The 21,554-nt window shown below is 49.3% G+C and overlaps 1 protein-coding gene across 3 annotated transcripts in view; it reads right to left on the reverse strand.

Moving 5' to 3' along the window:
• Positions 1-946: 946 nt before the first annotated feature.
• The window catches only part of MSI2 (musashi RNA binding protein 2), a 257,781-nt gene continuing 237,173 nt past the window's right edge, over positions 947-21,554 (reverse strand). The window contains exons 12-14 of one of the 3 annotated variants that reach the window (XM_059829184.1): positions 5,621-5,775; positions 3,788-3,865; positions 1,454-1,488 (exon numbers count right to left, since the gene is read on the reverse strand). In XM_059829184.1, the coding sequence (XP_059685167.1) occupies positions 3,824-3,865; positions 5,621-5,775 (197 nt within the window). In that variant the 3' untranslated portion in view covers positions 1,454-1,488; positions 3,788-3,823. Of the gene's footprint in view, positions 1,489-3,787; positions 3,866-5,620; positions 5,830-21,554 lie in introns of all 3 variants that reach the window. The other 2 variants (XM_059829182.1, XM_059829183.1) reach the window with 2 other exon arrangements.

The following is a 21,554-nucleotide window of genomic DNA, read 5'->3' on the forward strand; positions in this document are numbered from 1 at the left end:
ACAGTGCAATGATGTTTTATACTTTATTTTTTTTTTTAAATTCTGTTTACAACTACAATAAATTAAAATCTTCCGTTGCTTCTAGGGTGAAACTTGTAGCACTGAGGTATTCCCAAAAAAAAAACAAAACCAAAACCAAAGTTGCTTTCCTAATTTGTTAACAGAGAAAGTAATGGAGAAAGAAGGTAACCACGCAAGCTTTCAAGCCGCCCTGCGCGCGGCAGGCAAGCGCGGAGGAGGGAGCGCGCCTCCGCCCGGCTGCGCAGCCTGCCCAGCGCAGCTGAAATGACTGGACAGCAAGTTGATCTAGTTTAAAACGACAACTGAAAAAAAAATAAAAAATAAAGGTGTGCTTTGAACCGTAAATGCGTTAAATAGGAAAATCGTAGCTTCTTTTTCAGTCTTGGGAAAAGCAGGTTTTAAATTAAAAAAATACCACTAGACTGTTCCTTTGTAAGCTGTGCACGTCTGAGAGCGAAGATGCTGGTATGACGCTAGGAGAGCTGGAAGGTCTACCACGCCTACGGAGCGAGCCGAACAGTGTGTGCATCACCTAACTCCCGCGGGCCAGCTCCGGCAGTTGGTCGAAACGTCTACAACTTCCTTTTTTTCCTTCCATTTTCATAGAGAAACTGCCTTAGGCTGACTCCATCACAAAAATAGGTTTGTATTTCTCTTTCTTAATAGTTTATATGTAGTTAATGGAATTGTATTTACAGTAATTTTTTTTTTTTTCAGAATTCACAATTTCAAAAAACCTTATATCACCTCTTTCAACAAAAAAAAGCACTTATAGAAAAAGGACACACAAAAAGTTTGTAGTCCTTGCCTTATTGCCGAAAATAGATAGAATTAGGTTAACGAAGACGCCACAAACGAAAAGAAGGGCTAGAGAACCTGCTGCTCACCCGCGCCCCCCGCGCCCTGCAAGGCCACCCCGAAACCCTGCCCGCCGCCGGCTCTGCTCCCCCCGCCACCCTCGGCGGCTGCAGAGCCGGTACCGGCGGCTGAGACTCCTGTCACCATCTCAGCATCCTTTAAGCAACAACGACTACGTAAAACAGAAGGGAGGAGGAAAGGGGGGAAAGAAAAAACGAAAGAAACCCCTTAATATAAACAGTTACACTATGGTTAGGCTCTTGCTAGATACACAAAGAATTAGAACTACGTGGCTACGAGACTATGTCAAAATGCTACGAAAAAATGTGGTTTGGAGAGGTTTAAAAAGAGGGGGGGGGGAACCCATCAAGAAAATAAAACGAACAAGAAATGGATTTTATATACATACTTTTAAAAGCTGTTGTTTTTATAGTACAGCAGATTCATGAGATGATGAGAGAGATTTTAAACAACCTAAGTCCGTCGCGTGCCACCTCCAGTTTGTTTGCGTTATCGGTGATGATGTAATGCTCAAAGTCTGATGAGATCACCCAAACACGGGCCCGTTCAGAAACTTCGCCCCGTCTTGCCCGGACATCCAGAGAGACTCTGTGGGGAGGAGAAGGCAGAAAGAGGACACGGAGGGGAGCGAGAGTTAGTTGAGGTCAACCGGGATTTTGAGCAACCCCCCCCGAGTGTTTGCCAACGCTTTGCAAAGCCCCAGCGTGCTCCGATCCACACCACGGGTGAACCCGGAGCCCCCCGGCCGAAAGGCAGAGGCGCTCCTGGGACTGCCGCCGTGGGAGAGCGCATTTAATGTATTTATTCGCTGCTCCTACTCTCCAGCTCCATCCCTGTGGAAAGCAGCCTGCCAGCTACGCCGGGACTTCGGCGGGCAGCACCGCCCCTGGCAGGCTGGGCTTAGCTGGGTGCTGGTCGGCTTTAGGAACAGTAAAAGGCGACTTGATAGATCGGAAGGACAAAAACTGTTCCTCAGGCATCTGTTACGCCGGGAATTTACAAGGCTTCGGTAAAATGAGTTTCTTCTAAAGGCACGGCTAAAGTACTTGAAAGGTAACAACTTCTACCCAGGCACACTGCAGTGGTGATGATTTATTTTATAACGGAGGCTTCAGCTTCTAATGCTCTGCTCCTGCCGGTGCTTAATGTTGAGATGGAAATAATTAGGGGACTGGTTCTGCAGGCAGGCGCTCGCAGGGCTGGCTGCGGCGAGGAATGCGCCCTGGTCACACATTTTTGGGGGTGACCTCCAGAACCCGTCCCCAAACGGCCGTGCCCAGGGTGAGGTGCCACCAGCACCCGCCGGTCGCTGCCCCGGGGACCCGCAGCTCAGCCGAATTCATCCTCTATGGCCACATCCTGCCCCGGGAAGCCGGGGCAGCCGGGGCGGGCGAGGGACCAGACGCCTCGGGATGCGCTGCCGCAATAAAAATTTCAATCTCAGTGGTCCTTGAGGAATTAATAATAAGGCTCATTTCCTCCTCTCAAAATCTATTTTAATTAGTAATGAGCAACATTAAAAGCACTTTCTGGTTTTAAGTCATTAATGGTTTGAGTCTTAATACTGGCCAGTAAATGATGGTTACAGTTTGATGTGTTGTGGTAAGCGTAAAATGATTACAATACATTAATCTGATGAACACCGCCTTCACTGCAGCGTTATTAGCATGAATTACGACGTTCTGCTTAGGTCTCCAGCCGGCGTTGTGTACCACCTCGTTATTACGAAGGCTGACGGCCCAGGAAACATGGAGGAGTCTGACAAATTGATCTGTGAACGTACACTGATATGTGCAAAAAATAACTGGGATTAAAGCAAGAGTGCTTATGCCACTGTCTTCTCTCCCATAAAAAATACTACTTGGTGGAGCAAATCAATTGATGGAACAATTTCAGGTAATCGTGGGTGTATGTGGGTAGATGAAGAGTAAATAGAAAACCCCGTTCTCCACTAGTATTTAGGTATAAATCTATTTTTATGTAATTTAAAGCCTCCAAACAAGTTCTCCACAGTCCCCAGCCCCTTGACTAACTGTAATTCTAATTTCATACACCAATTTTGAACGTAAAACATGTGACATTGATCAGGTAGTGCTGGGCAAAAGGCAGAGAAATAAAATCTGTCACATCCATTACATTTGTCTGTGTGGACCAAGAGCTCCAGAGGTAAACCTGTGCCATTTAATGGGGGTAACTTCTATTTTTCATTGACTGACTTTTCTCATCTGCTCTGTTCTCAGTGTAAGAGTATTTGTTTGCAAAGATGAATATGCCAAAGGACAAAAAAATTAAAAAAAAAATTAAACATTTAATTAACTTGAGCTTAGTTCAAAGGGTAGGAAACTGGCAGCGATCCAAGGATGCATTATTCAGGTAATGTCTTTAATTTAATTTGCTTAGGTTTAATTTTTTTTTAATCTTGATAATTGCTCTATGGTTACTAGTTACAATGTTATCTTTTAGCTGTAATATTTGGTACAGCACTTAATTAAGAATGATGGTTTCTCTGTAACAGAGCAGTGGGGCTCGTTTTTTTTTAGACCAGTGCATTGGTAGCTGATCTATAATCCCCATCGGGATGCTGTCTGCTGGCACTTGGTCGTTTCCCCCCAGGTTTCTGGGATCGCTGGTTTTTCTGTGGGGTTTTTGAGTCTCTAAATTATTGCACTAAGTGTCATCATTATGAAAATGTGACTTTTTGGGGGTTTAGCTCCTGATCTGCCTTCCAGTTTCCAGCCCGTGAGATTGATTTGAATACCAGAAATCACAGAAAGGAATGATTAAAGGCCAAGGAAAGACGAAATGAAGATAAAAAACTGTTCACTTAAAGTAAATATAGGGGAGATGGTAGTTTAGCACAAAGTACAAATGGTATATACTGCAATACCTCCAAGTGAGATGGCAACCAACCATGTGTAACGTTTCAATGGTATCCATTTGTAAAAGCCGTTGCAATCAAAGGTCCCTAAAATTGTACAATTGTTAAGTTCATCAGTGCTCTATACATGGGAACAGATGATTATTAATTTTGGCAAGAAATTATCAAAGGACTTGAAAGACTGTGTTGCCAGCATGAATAGGTATTTCCGAGCGCTGTTCTGGTCACCAGTGCCTCGGTGCGCTGAACCCTACGGTTACCTTTCCAAGACCATGATCTTCTCATTCCCCCGGTTGCAAAAATAAGCTTTGGGTTTTCCCTTCTTTACTTTTAAACCAGGGTTAGTAAACGGAGAGTGTTAAATAAATATTTATGCAAAAAAAGCTACAGGATTCTTTGCAGTTATTGGGAGAAATTAAGAGGCTGCCAATCTGCAAGTCAAATACGAAATCGTTCCTTGGAGAAGTGTTAGTGCAGACAAATCCGGATACCCAGGCTTGTACCATGTGTCCTGTTACTTGAAAAACTGGGATGTTGCTGAAGCTAAAGTGCCCACGTTTTCAAGAACAAACAGGTCTTTTTCTTTAGGTGAAAAACGGAAATACGAGGTGTGGTAAGAGGTGGGAGATGGCAGTTTAAATTGATGTAGTTCTTAGCAGAACAGTAATATTCCGTGTTTGGTACCAGAATTGATCCGAGGGGATTGTCGAGTCCCTGGCATGACCACGGGAGCGGCAGGACTGGGGCAGGAATTGAGCACGAGGGCACGAAGAGAGGCAGCAGGGTTTTTCTGTCTGTTTGGGTACTGGTTGCTTATGCAATAAAAATAACACAGTTTCAGGAACTTTGTCTGCACTACGCTCCCGCTCCCCCCACTCATCCGATCGTCAGAGAGTGAAATTCGCCGCTCGGTCTGCGGGATCGTGGGAGAGCCCTCTGTACTCTGACGTGTTCATCGTACAAGAGGAAAAATTGTTTTACTAAAAAAAAGGGAAAACAACCTCAGTTGCAGTTTTTGTTTGGGAGACTGACAGCCACCAAAGAGGTCCAACCACATTCATGCTAACACACACAGGTAAAACAGCGCGATCTGAAAATCAGCATGCAGCTTTGTTAAGTCAATCTCTGTTGCCCGTCATTAGTGAGATTGCAGACCCACGCGGCATTAAAGAATCACTTTGCCAATGACTTGACAACAAAACGGCAGCAACTTACTTGCAACCTGCAGATTTTTAAGGACTGTTAGCGATGCCATAATTGGCTGGAAGTGACCCAGGAGATCAGCAAACGCCAGCGCCCAGCCCCGGTCCGCAGGGATGCTGCACGTAGAGGGGCGGGCGGCGGGGGGAGCGGGACAGCCCCGGGGCCAGCGGTGGGACAGCCGTCCCCTTGCCAGGGTGGCTGTGGGCAACCCTGGGGTCCCACCGGCCGAATTAATGAGCCGCTTTTTGCTCATTTAGGTGGGAGCAGGGACTGGTCTGTTGTCTGCAAATGGGTGCAGCGTCCGGGATGGGTGGTTGGGCTGATACAAAGCCCGTATAGATAAGCAGGAGCTTTAAAGCCCATAATTATTAAATCTCCCCTTTTGAAATGTGTCAAGTCTGGACTGTAGAAGACACCAGACAAGCGTTTCCAGCCGAGGTGGTAGCTGGAGCCCATTGGCAGCTCCAGCGGGTTGGGCACAGCTCTAGCAGGCTACAGCAGCAAGGCGCTACGCTTGCCGTCAGGTCATAATTAACTAAAACCCCAACACAACCCCCCGATGTCATTAAACAATGAAAAAAAACCCCTCGACCGAGAAACGGGGGCAGCGGCTCTGGCGCCGGCGCACGCGGTACTTACGGCGATCCCGTGGCCGAAGCCGGAGCCCGGCTGCGGGCTGGCGGCGCTTATGTAGTTACCCACGCCGGAGTCCTGGCTGGCCGTGCCGTAGAGGTCCGCGACGGGCCCTGGGCTGTTGGCCCCGGGGAAGCCTCCGGGTCGGGCTGGGTTGGAGCCTGCCGGGGAAGCGGGTGCGCCAAAATTCGGTTGAGCACTGTAGCTATTCAAGACTGGTGTGCAGAGAATAAAGCTGGGTATGAGGCCAGACGCCGGGCATGCACCGTTATTACAAAGCCAAACACCAGAATAAACAGCCTAGGCCCAACTTCTAACACTTAACCAAGGCCATGCGATAGGAGAGCAAGTACTGGATAAGAGTCAGCCCGTACTACTACGAAGCTTAGAGCTCCAAAAATATAGATATGGATAGATATAAAAAAAAAAAGAACAATCATTCAACACACTACTGCAACCAGAGACCGGAGGTGCTCATTTTCACCAAATTATCACAAAATATAATAGATATTTTTCAACATCTGACTTGATGCTCATGCAGTAGTAACAAGTTCTCTAGGTCTGGGCACGCCGAGACAGCATTCACATCCCATGCAAACTACAAAGGAACTAGTTTGAGACTACACATTGTGGTAATATTGATATTAAAATGTTGACAGCAAATAACTTCAATCACATCTAGGAAAATCGCTTTTGGATCCATTCGATACTTTTGAAAAAAACCCGCCCTTTTAAATCAGTAAGCTGTAGAAATAGTTCATTAGTTGACTTTTTTTTTCTTTAAATGGTATGGAATGGAACAGTTTGGTTTTCTTTTTTTTTTTTTTTTTAATATGACCAAGAAGAGTGTTGGTTTATTTAATTTTTTTCCTTTCGATTTGGAGAGCGAAGACCTACCTTCGTCTCCAAAACCATGCTTGGGACATCAACCAAAATTAAACAAATAAATAAAGATCAAAACCAAAAAAGAATTCCAGAGGGTGTATGACAACTCACCTCCTAATGTGGAAGTAAAAGAAAATTTTATTTTTTTCCTCCCTTTATTTTTTTTTTTTTGAGACAGAAAAACAATGTAAATAAGAATGATACTAAAGAATAAATTTAGATAGTAAAACATGTTAGATGATCAGGCTTCTGGCATTTCTCACAGTTGCTCTTGGATGTAAAATTTATGAATAAGAAGTTTCAATGCAAAAGAAAAGTTAGCGGACTAGGAGGAGCTGGATGGAAATGGCTTGCGGGAAGCTGGAGCTACACCTGAGTGGTACTTGCACGGTCCTTCGGGAGCACACGGAGACTGGCCTGCCCGCACCAACTAGCATCTCCCCACAGCCCCGCCGCGAGCGGGTACCTGCAGCGCCGAGACACACACTGCAAACGGCTAACGGCTGGCCTTGAGCCTCCCGGTTACTCGGGCTGAGCAGGCTGTTGCACACACGCCCGGGGACGGGACAAGTCCCGCGGCGGTGACGAACACCGCAGCCTTCCCCGGGAGCCCAGCCGGGCGCTGCAGGTGCACAACCAGGCACCCAACCTGCGGCAGATCCCATCGCCTCCACCTTCGAGGCTGCGCCAACATTTCTTCCGCCTTTTCCTCTGGCTGCAACTTCCCGCGTATCTTCATTAAGCACTAAAAAGGGTTTATAAAGTTTGACAGCCTGCAGTAACCCTCGGCCGCTTGCCCGCAGGTCAGAGCCGCGCTGATCAACTGCAGGGTTTTACTGGGGATGGGACGCAGCCCAGGAGAAAGCCCTGCTCTCCCGGCAAGGGCGGCCCGAGGGAAGGCTTTGGCAGCACCGTCCTGGGCTGTGCTGGGCTCAGCCTGGGTTTGCTGCTGGGCTACCACCTCTCCTGCCCTGGCCCCTTCCCCCTGCACCGCCCTCCCAAAAGCTCCCCATTTTTCAAACGAATTAATTAACCGGTCAAAAAAAGTCAAGCCGGCAGCTGTCGGCTCTGCAGTGACAGGAAAGTAAGTTTTACAAAAGAAATTATTTAATGCAGCTCTGAACTGGTAGCAGGGGTAAATAAGTAGGACATCTAAGCTAGCAAGTTAAAAGAAATAAGGCATGAGAGAGTAAACAGATTTTGGAATTCACTGGCAAACAAGGCGCCTTTTTTTATTATTAAAGATTAAATGTCAAGATAACATTTGGCCTTCTCACTCATAAAGGAAAAGTTCCAGCTGAGATGTTCAAAAGCCCCTTATTACTATAAGCTAGCACTTTTTTTCCCTTTTCCTCCTTCTGGTTCAATAAAATGGATGTGAGTTTTACTGCCAAGTCACACAGAAAACCCAGCTGGCCGGTCTGAGCAAAGGCAGGAGCACGGCAGAGGGACGCGGCACTTGCCGGCGAGATGCTGTTAGTAAAACACTCCTGCAACCCCCCGCGGCAGTGCCAGGAGAGCCCATCGCACCGCCACCGCCTCGGGGCCAGGAGCAGGGACCGGCCTCGGCCCCGAGCAACTGCCCAGGCGATGCCCAGAGCCGCCCGCCACCGCATCCGCTGCGGGGAGGAGCAGCACACGCCACGTGCTGATGAGCCGTGGTGATGCAGTGGCTAACAGGACAGACAGACATACACCGTGGCATCCAGAGAAGAGTTCTGTGTCACTAACCCACAGCCACAGAACCGTGCACGGGTGACAAGGGCACATGTGTTGCCGTGTCCTGAAACCTTGCAAAGAGAACAGCAAACGGAGACTGAGGGGCCATGGAGAGACACTCTGTCCCCCCAGACATCCCACCCCGGCCACTGTCATTTACACCTCTAAGAAGACTGGAAACACCGGCTTTCGTACACGCAGAAAGAGCTGGCAACTGGTTATTCAAAACTCCTTCTGGTTGTGGGTATGTAATGAAAGAAAAAGGTAATTCTCTATCCACTGAACATCAGTTGAGTACTCCAGACTGCTCACAGGAGTGCCTGCGGGAAAACGGGCACGCCAAAAGCACGCCCGCATCTCCATCGCCCAGGAACTGCTGCGCGGAGGCTGGGGATGCCCCGGCACTGCTCCGCACCGCCTGCTGAACCGCTGCCCGGAAAACTGTATAGAAAGGGCTGGAAGCTTTTACAGAGCTGACACTTTGCTCCAGACCCAATAAATGCAACCGAAAAGCTCTCATCGTTACTAGGAGGCTAAGCACTCCTCAGAAAGCCGTATTTTAACGATTCGCTCAGCCGTGGCGAGTTGCTAAATATTTGTCTTCCTACAATAGCTGCACAGAAGCTCACCTGGAGCCAGAGGCACTTTTACCATCGTAGAAACAACAGCAAAGGGACCTTGAATGACTTTCCCAACACGCAAAATGTGATGTGTTCTGGTAAGAAATACCTGGAAACAGCTTTGTTTTACACAAACCTGGAATAATCTGAGATTAAAATGGAGCAGAAAGAAAACCCCCAAAATCCTCCAGACTCTGGATACTGTTTCAGTTCTCAAAGAAAAATTAAGATTCCTTGGAGACATGTATCTTTATGACAAAGTTCCCGATGTCGGCTCAGTCGCCAGAGGAAGCAGAAGCTGTCCACGGCTGCTGCGAGCTGCAGGAATCGCAGAGCACTAAGATGAATGCCTTGCAGGCTGGAAGGAATCTGAGGCTTTCCCCCGGCCACCGACATCCTGCGGTCAGAATGGGAAATAATTAAGGGCAGAAGTTTGGGAGCACGTTGCTGAAAAACCGTCAGGGGATTATGCTGTCCCAGGAGAGGGGAGGGAACCACTGACCATGTCTTGGTGCCAGTCCATGGAGACCGGGGCAAAGCCCGACCTGGCCGAGCTGACCAAGTATCTCCCGACTTCCATTCCAAGGACTCCGGCACCCAAGAAGTCCCGGTAGTCGAAGTGCCCATTTCCAACATGCTCCGAAAGGTTCAGGCCCAATTTACCAACCAACTGCACAGGAAAACGTCCTGCACCGGACGTTTGCATGGCTCTGAGCCCGCGGCTAAGTGCCTCCAACTCAAGGGTTTCCTCTGCCCATAATTTACAATCCCAGGTGTCACCAGAAGTCCTGTGATAGATCAAGGTCAGGAGAGATGTGGAAAAGATTAGATGGGTCTGTAAGTCACAACTAACCAACTTTTATCTTCTTCAGCCCCAACTATCCCCCATTCTCTGGGTTACAGGAGCTCCTTCCTATGCCTGTGGAGATCAAGAGATGGCAGCCAAGAGATGTGGCAGTGATGGGAACAAGGAAGTTTAATGTAGTGTTTGCTTCACTTTGAATTTGCTGTGGTATTTCTTACGGAAAAGGCTCCGAGCCAGTCTATTTTGATCAGTACGTGAACGTTTGCCTGCAGGCCAGAGGACACGCTTTGGAAAGCCTCGGGCTCTACCCTGCCCAGCACCGTGGTGGCTTGGGGAGCACTGAAAAGCAACGGGGGAAAGCAAGATGATGCATGAGATGCTGAATCAAATGTGGGTTCATAAAGCAGTCCCAGAACAGGCTTTTTTTTAATGCAAAGTGTTGGCGGTGGTGGAGTTGGGATCTGCTGCGCACAGCTGGCAAAGCGAGAGCCGGACCTTGTCTGAAGGGGTGGGGGGAGAGCGACGACAACCATCAGTGCTGTCTCCATCACCCAGAGGCGATGGCAAGAGACAGAGAAATGCCATTGCTGACAAGGCTGGAAACGGATAAGAAGACCTTGACCCGGTGCCTTGCCGCAAACCATTGCCAGGTTTAGTATTTACAGCGGTGAGGTTGTGCTATGGCAAAAGCCAGGGTTTGCTGTACCTCCCTGCTGCAGCACGCGCCCGCAGGTGGGGTCTCATCTCGGGGACGTGTTTGGCGCAACCATGCACGTTTACTGCACCCTCTCCTCTGCCCAAGCTGCATCTCCTCAAAGGAGAATCTACTGAAAGTCTTTCTGCTAAAACAAATACGAATTTGGAGAGAATTTTAAAATGCATCCCCAACCTCAAGACAGCACTTCAACGAGCAAGGCTATTTCATTACTACCTCATCCTGGCATCCTTTAGCAGAGCCGTCTTTATCCACATTTAACATGCGTGTAAGATGGTTCTCAACGCAACGTTCAGATAACAAGTGATTTATGCCAAGGAGCTGAGAGCTGGAGCCCGACAGGCACCTGACAGCCCAGGTTCGCGCAGAGGCAGGAGGCTCGCTGCTACGAAATGCTCTGCTGGGAGCAGGAGGGAGCTGGCTGGAGCTCGCTTATCAAGTGCCTTGTCCTGCAAACTGCCATGTTAACACAGACCCTGCTCATACATTAATCCGCCTTCAACAAGAAAGGTCATCATTGAAAGATAAACTCTCTTTCAATGAACTCTTGAGAAATTTCGAAGTCAGGATTCGTTATGACATTTGCCTTCGTGAACGGCGTATTACACTAACGAGGATCCCAATGCCTCGCTGCGGGGGAGGAGAGGGCAGCTGGGTAAAGCACAGTAAGTCGGATGCTGGAATCCCACCCAAATAAACGCAATTCAGCCACGAATGATGAAGGGAAAGAGGGAGGGGAAAGGGAGAAGAAATGTAAGGATTTTGAGATTACAGTCTTATAAGGAGAACTTGCATGGTAGCGGGCTGACAATCAGTCCCTTAGGGCCTCGGAAATTAGACATCATGACAAAGCAACACTTCTAAGCAGGACTAAAGTACGTTGTATTTCAAAGGAAACAAACCAGGTGAAGTACATACAGAGGTGTAAGACAGACACTGCACAGGGATCGGTGCTTCCCGCACACAGCCCACACGGGGCATCTGGTAACAACACTTTTCCTTCTCCAGCAGTACCAAAACCCAAAGACGTAAACACCATTGCAGGGGGAGGACCAGCTCCTGCAGCAGTCTCTTCACCGTTAACTACTGTGGTCTTGTTTTTTTTTTAACACGTAACAAATACGAACATTTCAAAAGTTAAAAAAAAAAAGGAAGGAAGGTCAAGAGCGGTGCAAAATGCAGTTAGAGAAACTCGTGGCTGCCTTCCCAGCCACGGCGCACAGGCAAAAACCCCCTCAAGTTTGAAAGAAACCACCACATGATTTACTGGATTTCCTCTTTGAGAAGAGGCAGGATACTTCAGGATGAGATATAGTGCCCTGCTACCACAGCCAGAAATACATTTCGCACTTGAGACAGCAGCTGGGAGCAGAATGGAGCCGGCTGGAGCCGCCCCAGCTTCTCCCCATCCGCAGGCACCCCCATCGCCCTCCCGCACCCCGCAGAGACACGTCTGCGGGTAACGCCGGGACCCCACGGCCACATGCACTCGCCCCAAAGTGCGTGTCAGTACTAAACCAACGCTCCCGGAGACCTAATGACACTTGATTGCTGCCTGCACCTCCCGGAGAGGGCTCCTTATCCCTGGGCAACAATTCACGCAGGTGAGCGGCTCTGCAGTTACTTCTGGCACGGCTGGAGGCAGAATCCAGCCATGGGCTGGCCGCCTTTTGATGGAGGTGCTCCTCGGAAAGCAGATCCCATTATCTAACACCCCATGGGGAACACAGCGACGTGTATAAAGAAAAAGAAAATGAAACATTCCCTTGTAAACATGCCTGCTTTATGCATCAGGTTATCGGTTTATTTTTTCAAGCAGAGCAAATGGAAGAGGCCGGCGGGACGGAGGCCGAGGCAGGGCGCGGGCGGGCGGCAGGGCTCCCACTGCACGGCCACCGGCACGAGTAGCCGGGGAAGAGCAGCCGAGTGCTCTGCCCGGGAAGGGACTGCCCTCCCTCTGTACTCCTCGACTTCTCCCAAAGCAGCTCCTTCTCGTTGGAAAGTCGCTTTTAATCTCAGGCCGAGCATTTTCTACACCCAGTGCCAGTCATCTCCGGCACTCCTTTCCTCCAAGGTCCTCCTCGCTCCTGCCTTGTCCCACCGGCCCCGGGGTGGCTTTCTGTACAAACAGGCTTCTTGACAACTTGTTGATCCAGCGCTCTAATTTCTGGATGACTCTCTCATCTACCATAAACAGCCACGCACAATTTGGCAGGCATTTCTACCATCAATGTTTATGATAATAACTACACGTGCTTGAAAGCAGCAGGAAATTTTCAATATAACTATCATTAAGACAAAATGCTTTAAATCAAAGCCATTACCCACTACCAAGACTCAAAGCTCACAAGATTAGGCTGTTTTTCTGTCTTTATGAAAAATTCATACAACATGCTGCAAAAACCATCTTCCAGCTTGAAGGAGTAAATGATATAATAGCACTGAACGCTGCTGACAGGGATGGAAACGGGCAGGGGATGGGGGCACAGGGCAGGGAGGTGCCGTTCGGCAGCAACCCGGCGCGGTGAGCCGGTGGAGAGCAGGTACCCCAGTCCCGTCGGCGGCAGCAGCAAGCGGACGGTATTTATCTGCACACACTGCAGCCCGTCCCCCTGCCCACGATGGGCTCAGCAGAGCTGCAAAGCAGGGTCCCAAGCAGCCCAGCTGGGACAGGGAACTACACCACAGTCTGGAGGCATTTAATTTGAGTCACTTGGGATTTAGCGCTGGGTTTTAAGAGCAGATTTTCACGGAAGGAATATCACCTGTTACCCGAGCAATCAAGCCTGCTGTACTGCCTTTGCAACAACCCAAGCACCGACGCTGCACAGGACATTACAGTAAAACCATGGTGACTGGTGCAGGGAAGATCGCGCCCTTCCTTGGGGATGCCAAGTGTCCTGAAGCATAAGCACTAATGGCCACATCGTAGCGTGCATGACTAACAGACCAGCAGTCACAGTGTGATGCTGATACTTTAAATAACCAGCCACAGTATGGACTGTGGGAAAACTTCAGCGCTACATGCAAATGTTACATCATTAGTGCTTAGAGCCTTATAAATATCATTAGCTAGCACTGCGCCCGTGTTACAGATAGCTTGGCCAAAGCTAATTCTTTGTGCATTCATGGCTGAAGTTAATGGGAGCTTGTACCTTGCTTTTCAGAGACGCTAACAACCAAGATGTGATTTACCCAAGACTGGATGTATAAATTAATGCCAGTCTGAAATAAAAAGACGTCGGTGCTCCTGGTTCTCAGTTGCCTGTTCAGGCGGCAAGAGCACACAGCCACAGCACTGAGAATTAAATGCTCACATTCAGGGTCTTTTTTTTCTATAGCAATCACTGCATACTGCTCCAGCTAGAGGCACAAACATGTTCGTCTGTGGTCAGGCTGAACTATCAGAAGCATCACTTTCTTGTATTTGTGCTTTTACATACAGTGTTGTTTTACGTCTGAGCCAGCATGCGGCACACCGCAAATTCAGATCAATGCTTGAACTCAAAAACGTCTCAGAAATAATGAGCTGGAAACACACAGATATTCTGGAGAGTAACAACGTGCAAACAGCTCCCAACTAGCTGAAGCAAAAAGTGGAAGACAAACCAGAAAAACAAATAACCCCAGCACTACAATTAGAGGTGCCATTTAGTACATCTCTCGCGGGGACCTGCAAAGCACAGCACCTCACTCTGGCTCTTCCCAAGTAGACTTGAAAAGCAAACACCTCTCTGTAAGAAGCCTGTGGCAGACAGAGCTCCTCTGCAAGTAATAAGAGCCGTAGATATTTTGCTTATGACAGCCGGTTCAGTCCTGACTCCGGAAAATCAAAAGGCGAGCTTTGTGCCTTCCCTGTCGCCCCTGACACGGCTCTGTCCCGGGGAGCAGCCAGGCAGCTCCGGGTTGGGGGCAGCAGTTCTCCCTCCCCTGCAGCTATATTGGCCCTGCAGGGAAAAAAATAAAATAAAACAACTGTTGGGCTCATCAGTAAAATAAGTGGTGATGAGGCCAAGAGATACTGAGAGCAGCTATCTGCCGTAACAAGGTACTATTTGTACGTTATTTTCCATCTGCAGTCACACTTTAAAAGGTTGTTCTGCCTCTGCAGCCCCTTTGGAAATGGCTTCACACATCAAAATATCGCAGGGATAACGACAGAAAGCAGTGGGTGGTGAGCAGGTTCCCGGCTCAGCAATTACCGCTGGAAGTGAGCAGACGCAGGGAGGGAGCACTGCCCAGCCCCGTCCTCGCTGCCGCCGGCACCCGGCCCCTGCGCAGGGCTGGTGACAAAGGTTCGCAGCCCTCGGACCTGCACCTCGCAGCACCCCGAGCTGGTAGGGACCGAGCTGGACACGTCGGTATGATAATGGCAGTTGGGACCTTGTGGCAACCGTTGCTGACGTGGCCCCAGCGCCCTCCCTCTGCGGTGCAGCACGGGGACTTCTGCTCCGGCACCAGCGCGGACGCTGTGCCGGTGGCATGGACACAACACGCAACTGCTAAGCTACCTCAGATGAGCAGAGAGCAAACCTGAGCACACTCAAAAATTTAACTGGTGCAGGTGTTTTAAAAAACCACCGCTGTCCCTCTTGTGCACGCTGCAGGCACGTCAGCAGCACCTGCTTCTGCGGTTAACGCTTCCGAAGCATCAGCCACGTCTGGAAGCTGGTGATGTGCACCGATTTGCAGAAGAAAAGACAGAAAAGTCAACATATTCAAGCTCAGCTTTTCAAAGTCCTGCAGTTACGAAGCAGGACAAATAAATGCACTTTTCAGCTTGGCCGTAATTTTTTGCGAACGATCAATATTTATTGCCTAATCCCATTTTCCATATTGCAAGTTAGTGGTGTCACTCTCGCGCTGGGCCGAGTTCTGCACGGAGGCCACACAAAGCTTCACTTGTAGAAGCTGCAATCAGGGAGCCAGCTCTTGTCACAGCCTTACAAAAGGATTTCCTCTCGAGCGGCTCATCTTTAATCATTATAAAAGCACAGAAGTTTAATCCATTTTTGATGTAAGCGCTAATAGCTTTGTGTCCTTGAAGTTCAAAGTGGTCTTCGTGCATGTCGCTAATTAGCCGAGCAAGCAGCCATTCAGCTCCCTCTCATGTTTCTAATTAGATCCTTAACAACAAACAAATGTCGACCTTACAAAGGCTGTGCTACGTTTCCCTCCATTAGTTAAACAGTTTGGGAGGGATGCGGTTCCCATTCGACTGTGACCCCCCCCCAGCACAGCACTGGAGGGTTTCGGGCCGGGGGCACTCGGGTGCCTCTGCTACCCGTTGGAGAGGTTCCACCTTCCCGACGGCGTTTGCCAGGGGTGCCGAGCACCCCGGGGCCGTGGGACGATCACCCCACAGCCCCCCCATGCCCTCCAGGCCGGCCATGGCCTGGCTGTGAGCCGCTCTGCTCTCCCTCCCCGCTGACAAGCGATGCTCACCGGCTGCGCTGAGACAAGCAAATAAAATAAACTCTGTCCTGTTAGTCATCTTTCTAACAGGTTTCTCTGTCAATTTAACCGGTTTTACAGTTAATTTAAAATCTGCTGTGCTTTAATGTTTACATACTTCGCATCAAATGCTTGGGACTGTTTTCTTCCACTCTTTTTTGGCGCTCGATGTTTGTAACGCGCTGCACCGGAGCCACTTCAGCAGCACCACACTCGCGCTTTCCCGTGCTCGGGTTTTCGGGCAAGCTCTTTGCTCAAGCCCTGGCTCTGCAGTGGAGCAGCCCCTGCCCCGGGGCATCCCGCAGCCGGTGCCGCTCTCCCGAGGGGGCACTGCCAGCGGCACGGCCCTGTGCCCTCCCTCGGGCGACGCCGGGCTAGGGGGGATAAATGAAGAGATTTCTGCACCAGGGAACTGCTGCCATTGCGTTCCTCTCGCACACAACTCGGAGGGCTGCGGCTGCTCGCTGTTCGCACGATCTGACCCCAGCGCTGTACCTGCCGTCTGTGTCTGCACATTAAGCTTTAACACTTATTACCATCCATCCAACTGGCAAATAAGGGCTAAAGCTCGTGATGCTGTGCTAACGCAGACCTCTCTTTAACAATTTTTCTGTTTAAAATGAAGGAAGAGCTGAGCCAGGCGATGCCGGCGCTTCCACCTCGTGCTGGGTAACAGGAAAGCTGTTGCTACTTTTACCATGGGCAACCACATCTGCATTAATTGTTTACCACAGCCTGGACAGGTCTTTTATTAATATTAATGAGTAACAGGGAACAAAAGGCCCCTTTATTTTTAGCCTACTCTAATTGCGTAGTAATTACTCATCTACAAAACAAATGAGCCGAACTCCATTGCCATAGCAACAGAAACTCCGGCCTCCCACTGTACCACATTAACTGGCTATCGCTCCTGCTAATTTTAAATTGAAGCCTTTTGTACAATAACAGACAATACAGGAGGAAAATTAAAACAAAAACAGGTCTTTGTTTCGCTGCATATTTTAAGTTGCCGTAGCGGAGGGCATTGCCCGGGGGGCACCTTACCGCTGCTGAGGGACCCCCGCGGGCTGGAAGGATGCGCGGGAGCACAGGGAGGTTATCCATGTAACAGAAGAGAAATCCGACTCACAAAACCCCGGCGCCTTCTGTGCAACGATCCTCTCCTGCGGAGAGTCTGCACCAGGCGCCTGCACAGCGAGAGGTGCTGGGCACTGCGAGCAGACCTGCCCGGCCAGATGGGCACTGAGGCCACGTCCGAGCAAGGCGGAGCGAGGGGTCGTCCACGGCACACGCAGCTGGTAGTAACACCCCCCCAAAGGAAAACCTGAGCTCACCGATGAGGGAACGCTGAGAGAAGCTGCTCCCCACCACGCAGTGTCTGGGGCAGAGCTGGTGGCACCAGCTCCGCTGTCGGCAGCTAACAGCCCAGCCCCTCGGCAGGGGAGGATTTGGGCACAGGCACAAAGCTCTGGTCTCTGGTCTCTTCTTTCATCTATCAGGAAATACCCTTAAAAAGACCCAGCTGTGTGAGTTTATTATTTTTAAATAGCTCAAGTGTATATACCTGCAGACCAATTTTGCATTCTCTGGCAATTACTAATCCACCATGCTCCTCAAGCTAATCCAGAGCCAGATGCATGCTAACATCTGCTGCAAGAAAAAACTCCACTGCTTCTTTTTCAGTTTTCTATTTCAGAAAGGAGAGTGAGGAAAAAACCCCCACTGTAATTATGTATTTACTTTTAAAGCATTTGGGGAGAGAATCAGCATGAAAATACTCACAATAGTATGTCAGTAAAATGTGCGCTGCGTCACATTTAGTAGTTGTTCCACTAATGGGTAACAGCCTGCGACTGCTGCCAGACAGGCAAGTTACCCCTCAGCTCAGCGAGTACTTTACACGTTTAGCGATTAAAATGCATGAGACGTGCTCACGGGCTCAAGTATCTCATTGCACTGGAGAGCTCACGCTGAAGGCCCCCGTTGCAAATGTTACAATGACTCGTCTGCATCTTGTGTGGAACAAAGTCTAATTACAACGGCCAAGAGCTCCGTCCCTCTGCTTCCGCTGGGAGGAAGGAAACCGAACACCGATAATTGGATGCTGCAGGGCTTTGTGGGGCTCGGGCACGGCTGCCCAGCGAGGGTGGCGCGGTCCTGTGCACCAGCGAGCCGGTCCCTGCCCGTGGCACGAGGCAGCAGCAGCATCCGCGCTGTCACCGCTTGCCGCGTGTCAAGAGCAGCAGCTGGGACGAGCTCTGCCGAGGAGTGTTTTCCCACTGAAAATAATTCTCCTGATTGAAAAGACTATTAAAAGTTAGCCGCTAAATTCGTTAAAGATTAACTTCCACTGTACTTAAGTCTGCGCTTCAGAGGTGGTCACTAATTGCACTGGAGATGATTTATCAAGTGCACAAGATTTTCTATTACAAAATTATTGATTAAAGCTGATGTATTTTAACCACGATGGACTTCAGCCAGGAGCCCTGTAAAACAACCTCTGCTGTGGTCAAGGCCTAACAGCGGCAGCACCAAATGGTTTTAGATCTACTGAATTTTCTAGTCGGCACCGCGGGAAGCTCAGTCCCTCGTGGATCAAAAAAAATCAGAAAGTGGCATCCTACCATAAAATAAGACAAACCATTTTTGCGTGTAGCCTGTGTCCTGGAAAGGACCTGCCTGATTCCAACCCTGGACCAGCACAGCCCTTCTGAACCGAAACAGGAATGACTCCCCTCTCATTAGTTTTTTTTTAATTTGGGGTACTAGTCAGAAAGTAACTGTAGTGCTCACAAAAGAGTAAGAGGATACTGCCAGTAACGAGGCCAAAACCACCCACAGAAACGCGGAGTGGCCTCCTCTAAAGCTGCACTACGCTAACCGGAGGTGCACGGCGCGTTCCCCCCTCAGGCAGGTGCTCCGTGCAGAGCCTGGCTGCGGTTATTTCTGTTCAACATGCGACTCTTGTCTCTGTGCCCACCCCTCACCGAAGCCCCTCGCGGCGCGGGGTCCCTCCGTCTCACCCTCCCTGCCGGGCCGCCTGCCGTGCTCTCCAGCGCAGACTGCCTCTGCTATGAAGATAGGCAAAAGATAAAATCTGATGCAGCCATTAATTTTCCGATGCATCAGCTACCAGCCTCTGTCACGTAATTACCGGCTGTTCCAGCGGAGTGGGAAATTCAGCCCGCTTGCGGCTCCCAAGTGGTCCACTTGTTAGGTTCTGGCTTTTGAGATCACATAGCTCGGATTAAACTTTATGTACTTTTATATAGTAGAATAAAAGAGGGAGAGCAGTTCCATCAGAGCCGCCATGCCACAAGGGAGTCCTCTCAACGGGCCGTATAAATCCCAAATTGGTTCATCGCTGGATCTTTGAAACACTCCTCCTTATGACATTTCTGTGAGCCGCTGGCGGCTTCTCTCCCTCTGCACACGCAGACCAACCGTTGTCCCACGTTTTACGGCCGTAATTTGCTAACACTATGGGTGCCTAATGACAAGATTAAATTTTTAGAGCACCTTCTTTAAGTGTAAGACAAGGCTTCCTAAACCCCACGCAATTTGTCGCTCTGCTGACTTTTAGATACGCTCCTCACTTCATCATATGCCTGGCGCATTAAACAGTGGGTCCCCCCGTCTCCCCGGCAGAGTGAGATCTAAGGGGGAAATTATCCTCCCCCTTGATGCCCCAGTGTTTCAGCTCCCCGGCAGCAATAAGGAAAGTAACAGGGGTGGCTCCGATTGCCTTGCGCAGGCTTGCGTTGCGTCAGCCCCATCCAAGCGGTTGTTTGGCTGATTTACTTTATGTTCTATTAGAGGTAAGGAGCGGATACAAATCCTTAATTACATTTTGAAAGCCCATTCTGGATATTTTATTTCCTCTGAAAGCGCTTGCTGGAGTAAGTGTGCTAAAGATTGCCTTGACTATCCCCGGCGGAGCAGGGAGACGCTCCAACCCAGCACAGCTGGCGTGCGGGGACGGCCGGGGGCACGGGGAGGAGGGAAGGTCTGGCCATGCCATACAGTATCTTTTCTACTCCCAGCAGGACATCTTCCGACTAGCAACAAACTAAACAAATAAACAAAAGCCTAATTCGGGACCTCAGTTACCATCTGTTAAATTTACTGACTGCAGCTTCATCTGTGAAAGAATTTTAAAAGTTTAGCGCAGAAACCTGGGCAGAAGAAGCAAGGACACTTGCTGGCTAATGGCACAGATGATGAACTCGCCTCCAACTCCTCGTGCTGATATTTATGAAATGTTAAATCTTCATTTAAAAATGCTCCCTTAAGCTGGGTGACATGGCAATGAGTACGACCCACCGCTAGCTCAGAGTCTCTGTTGCATAACAAGATTTAAGGTTTATGACCTAAACCCAACTGCTTCGTGTCTCAGGACAGTCTGCGGGAAGCTGCTTCACACGCACGGCATTATTTAGCTACCCGGATGGAGTGATTTGTGTTTGGCACATCTGGTCTACGACTGCCAACGAATGAGTCTATGGGCTAATATGGACGAGTAACAGGCTGATGAAGAAACCATGATTGTAAAATGATTTTAAAAATATCTTAAGTTCTTTTTAATACAAAATAAAAATAAGAGAATATAGTTATAGTCAGTGTTTTAATTCCTAGGGGGTTTAATTTGAAAAAAAAAATTGGCAAATTTACTATCCACATAACAGCATGTGCGGGTTCTTGTATGGAGGGTGTAGGTTGCCTACAGCCGGCTTCAATTTAAACTTCCAGATAATGGGGTTTAACAAATACGGTACTATGGATCCAAGCCGTTAGCAGCTCTCTGCTGTAGTGATAGCCCTACGCTTTCAATCAGACCAAGGCTATGCTTTTAACTGCCACGCTAGTTCACGTTGATGATACCTATAATATCAACTCAACAATGCATGTTCTACAACTACATCTACTGCTACCAGTACAACTACTACAGTGCATGCATTTAGTTCAGTCCCACAGATACATACACTCTAAGAACAGGCAAGGGGAGATGTGAAATGTTTTACGGGACGACAGGTGTTTTGTTTTTTAAGTAAGGGAAATTAATAAAAACATCAAAAGAAAGAAAGTGTACAAAAAAATAGAGACATTTCTCAAGAGTTGATATGAGTCGTTTCTTGAACCGTTTCGTCCGAACAAGCAAAAAACATGCAACCAGCTGCTACTAACAAGAAGCTGGACACTGAGAGAGGATTAATAGGTGTGGACAAACCTTCCCGCTGAGAGCGCTCAGAAGAGTGTTTGAGAGGAGGTGTGCACGTCCGAGTGTAAGAGAGGCCGGAAAGTATGCCTCAGAGACACCCTCTCTCACAGCAGCCCCAACCAAGCAAGAGAGAAAACAACAAAACATAACTGCTCACACTCACCATCAAGGTCAGTAGCTCACGTTACGAGATTTGTTATAGCTGGCAAGTATAAAGTACAGTAAGGGGTTGTCGGGGCGCAGGGCTCAAAGGCAGCACTGGCAAGCCGGGACTGGCGCCCAAAATCCAGATGGGCCAGGGGTCGGGGTGGGGGGAGCAGCTCCTGGCGCCGCGGCACCATGCTGTCCCACCGCGCTGCGTGCCGCCGGCCGTCTCGGCGGGCAAAGCGTGCCCGTGGGAGCCTGCGCCGCTCACCTGGGACAGGCGCGCACGGTCCTCCCGGTGCCGAGCAGCGGGGGATGGGCTGGATTACGGATGGCCTTACGGTTTTGTCTCCAGTCCTCAGGGAGGAATAGCTGGTGGC

This window comes from Gavia stellata, chromosome 25, assembly GCF_030936135.1.
Source record: "Gavia stellata isolate bGavSte3 chromosome 25, bGavSte3.hap2, whole genome shotgun sequence".
Lineage (NCBI taxonomy): Eukaryota > Metazoa > Chordata > Aves > Gaviiformes > Gaviidae > Gavia > Gavia stellata.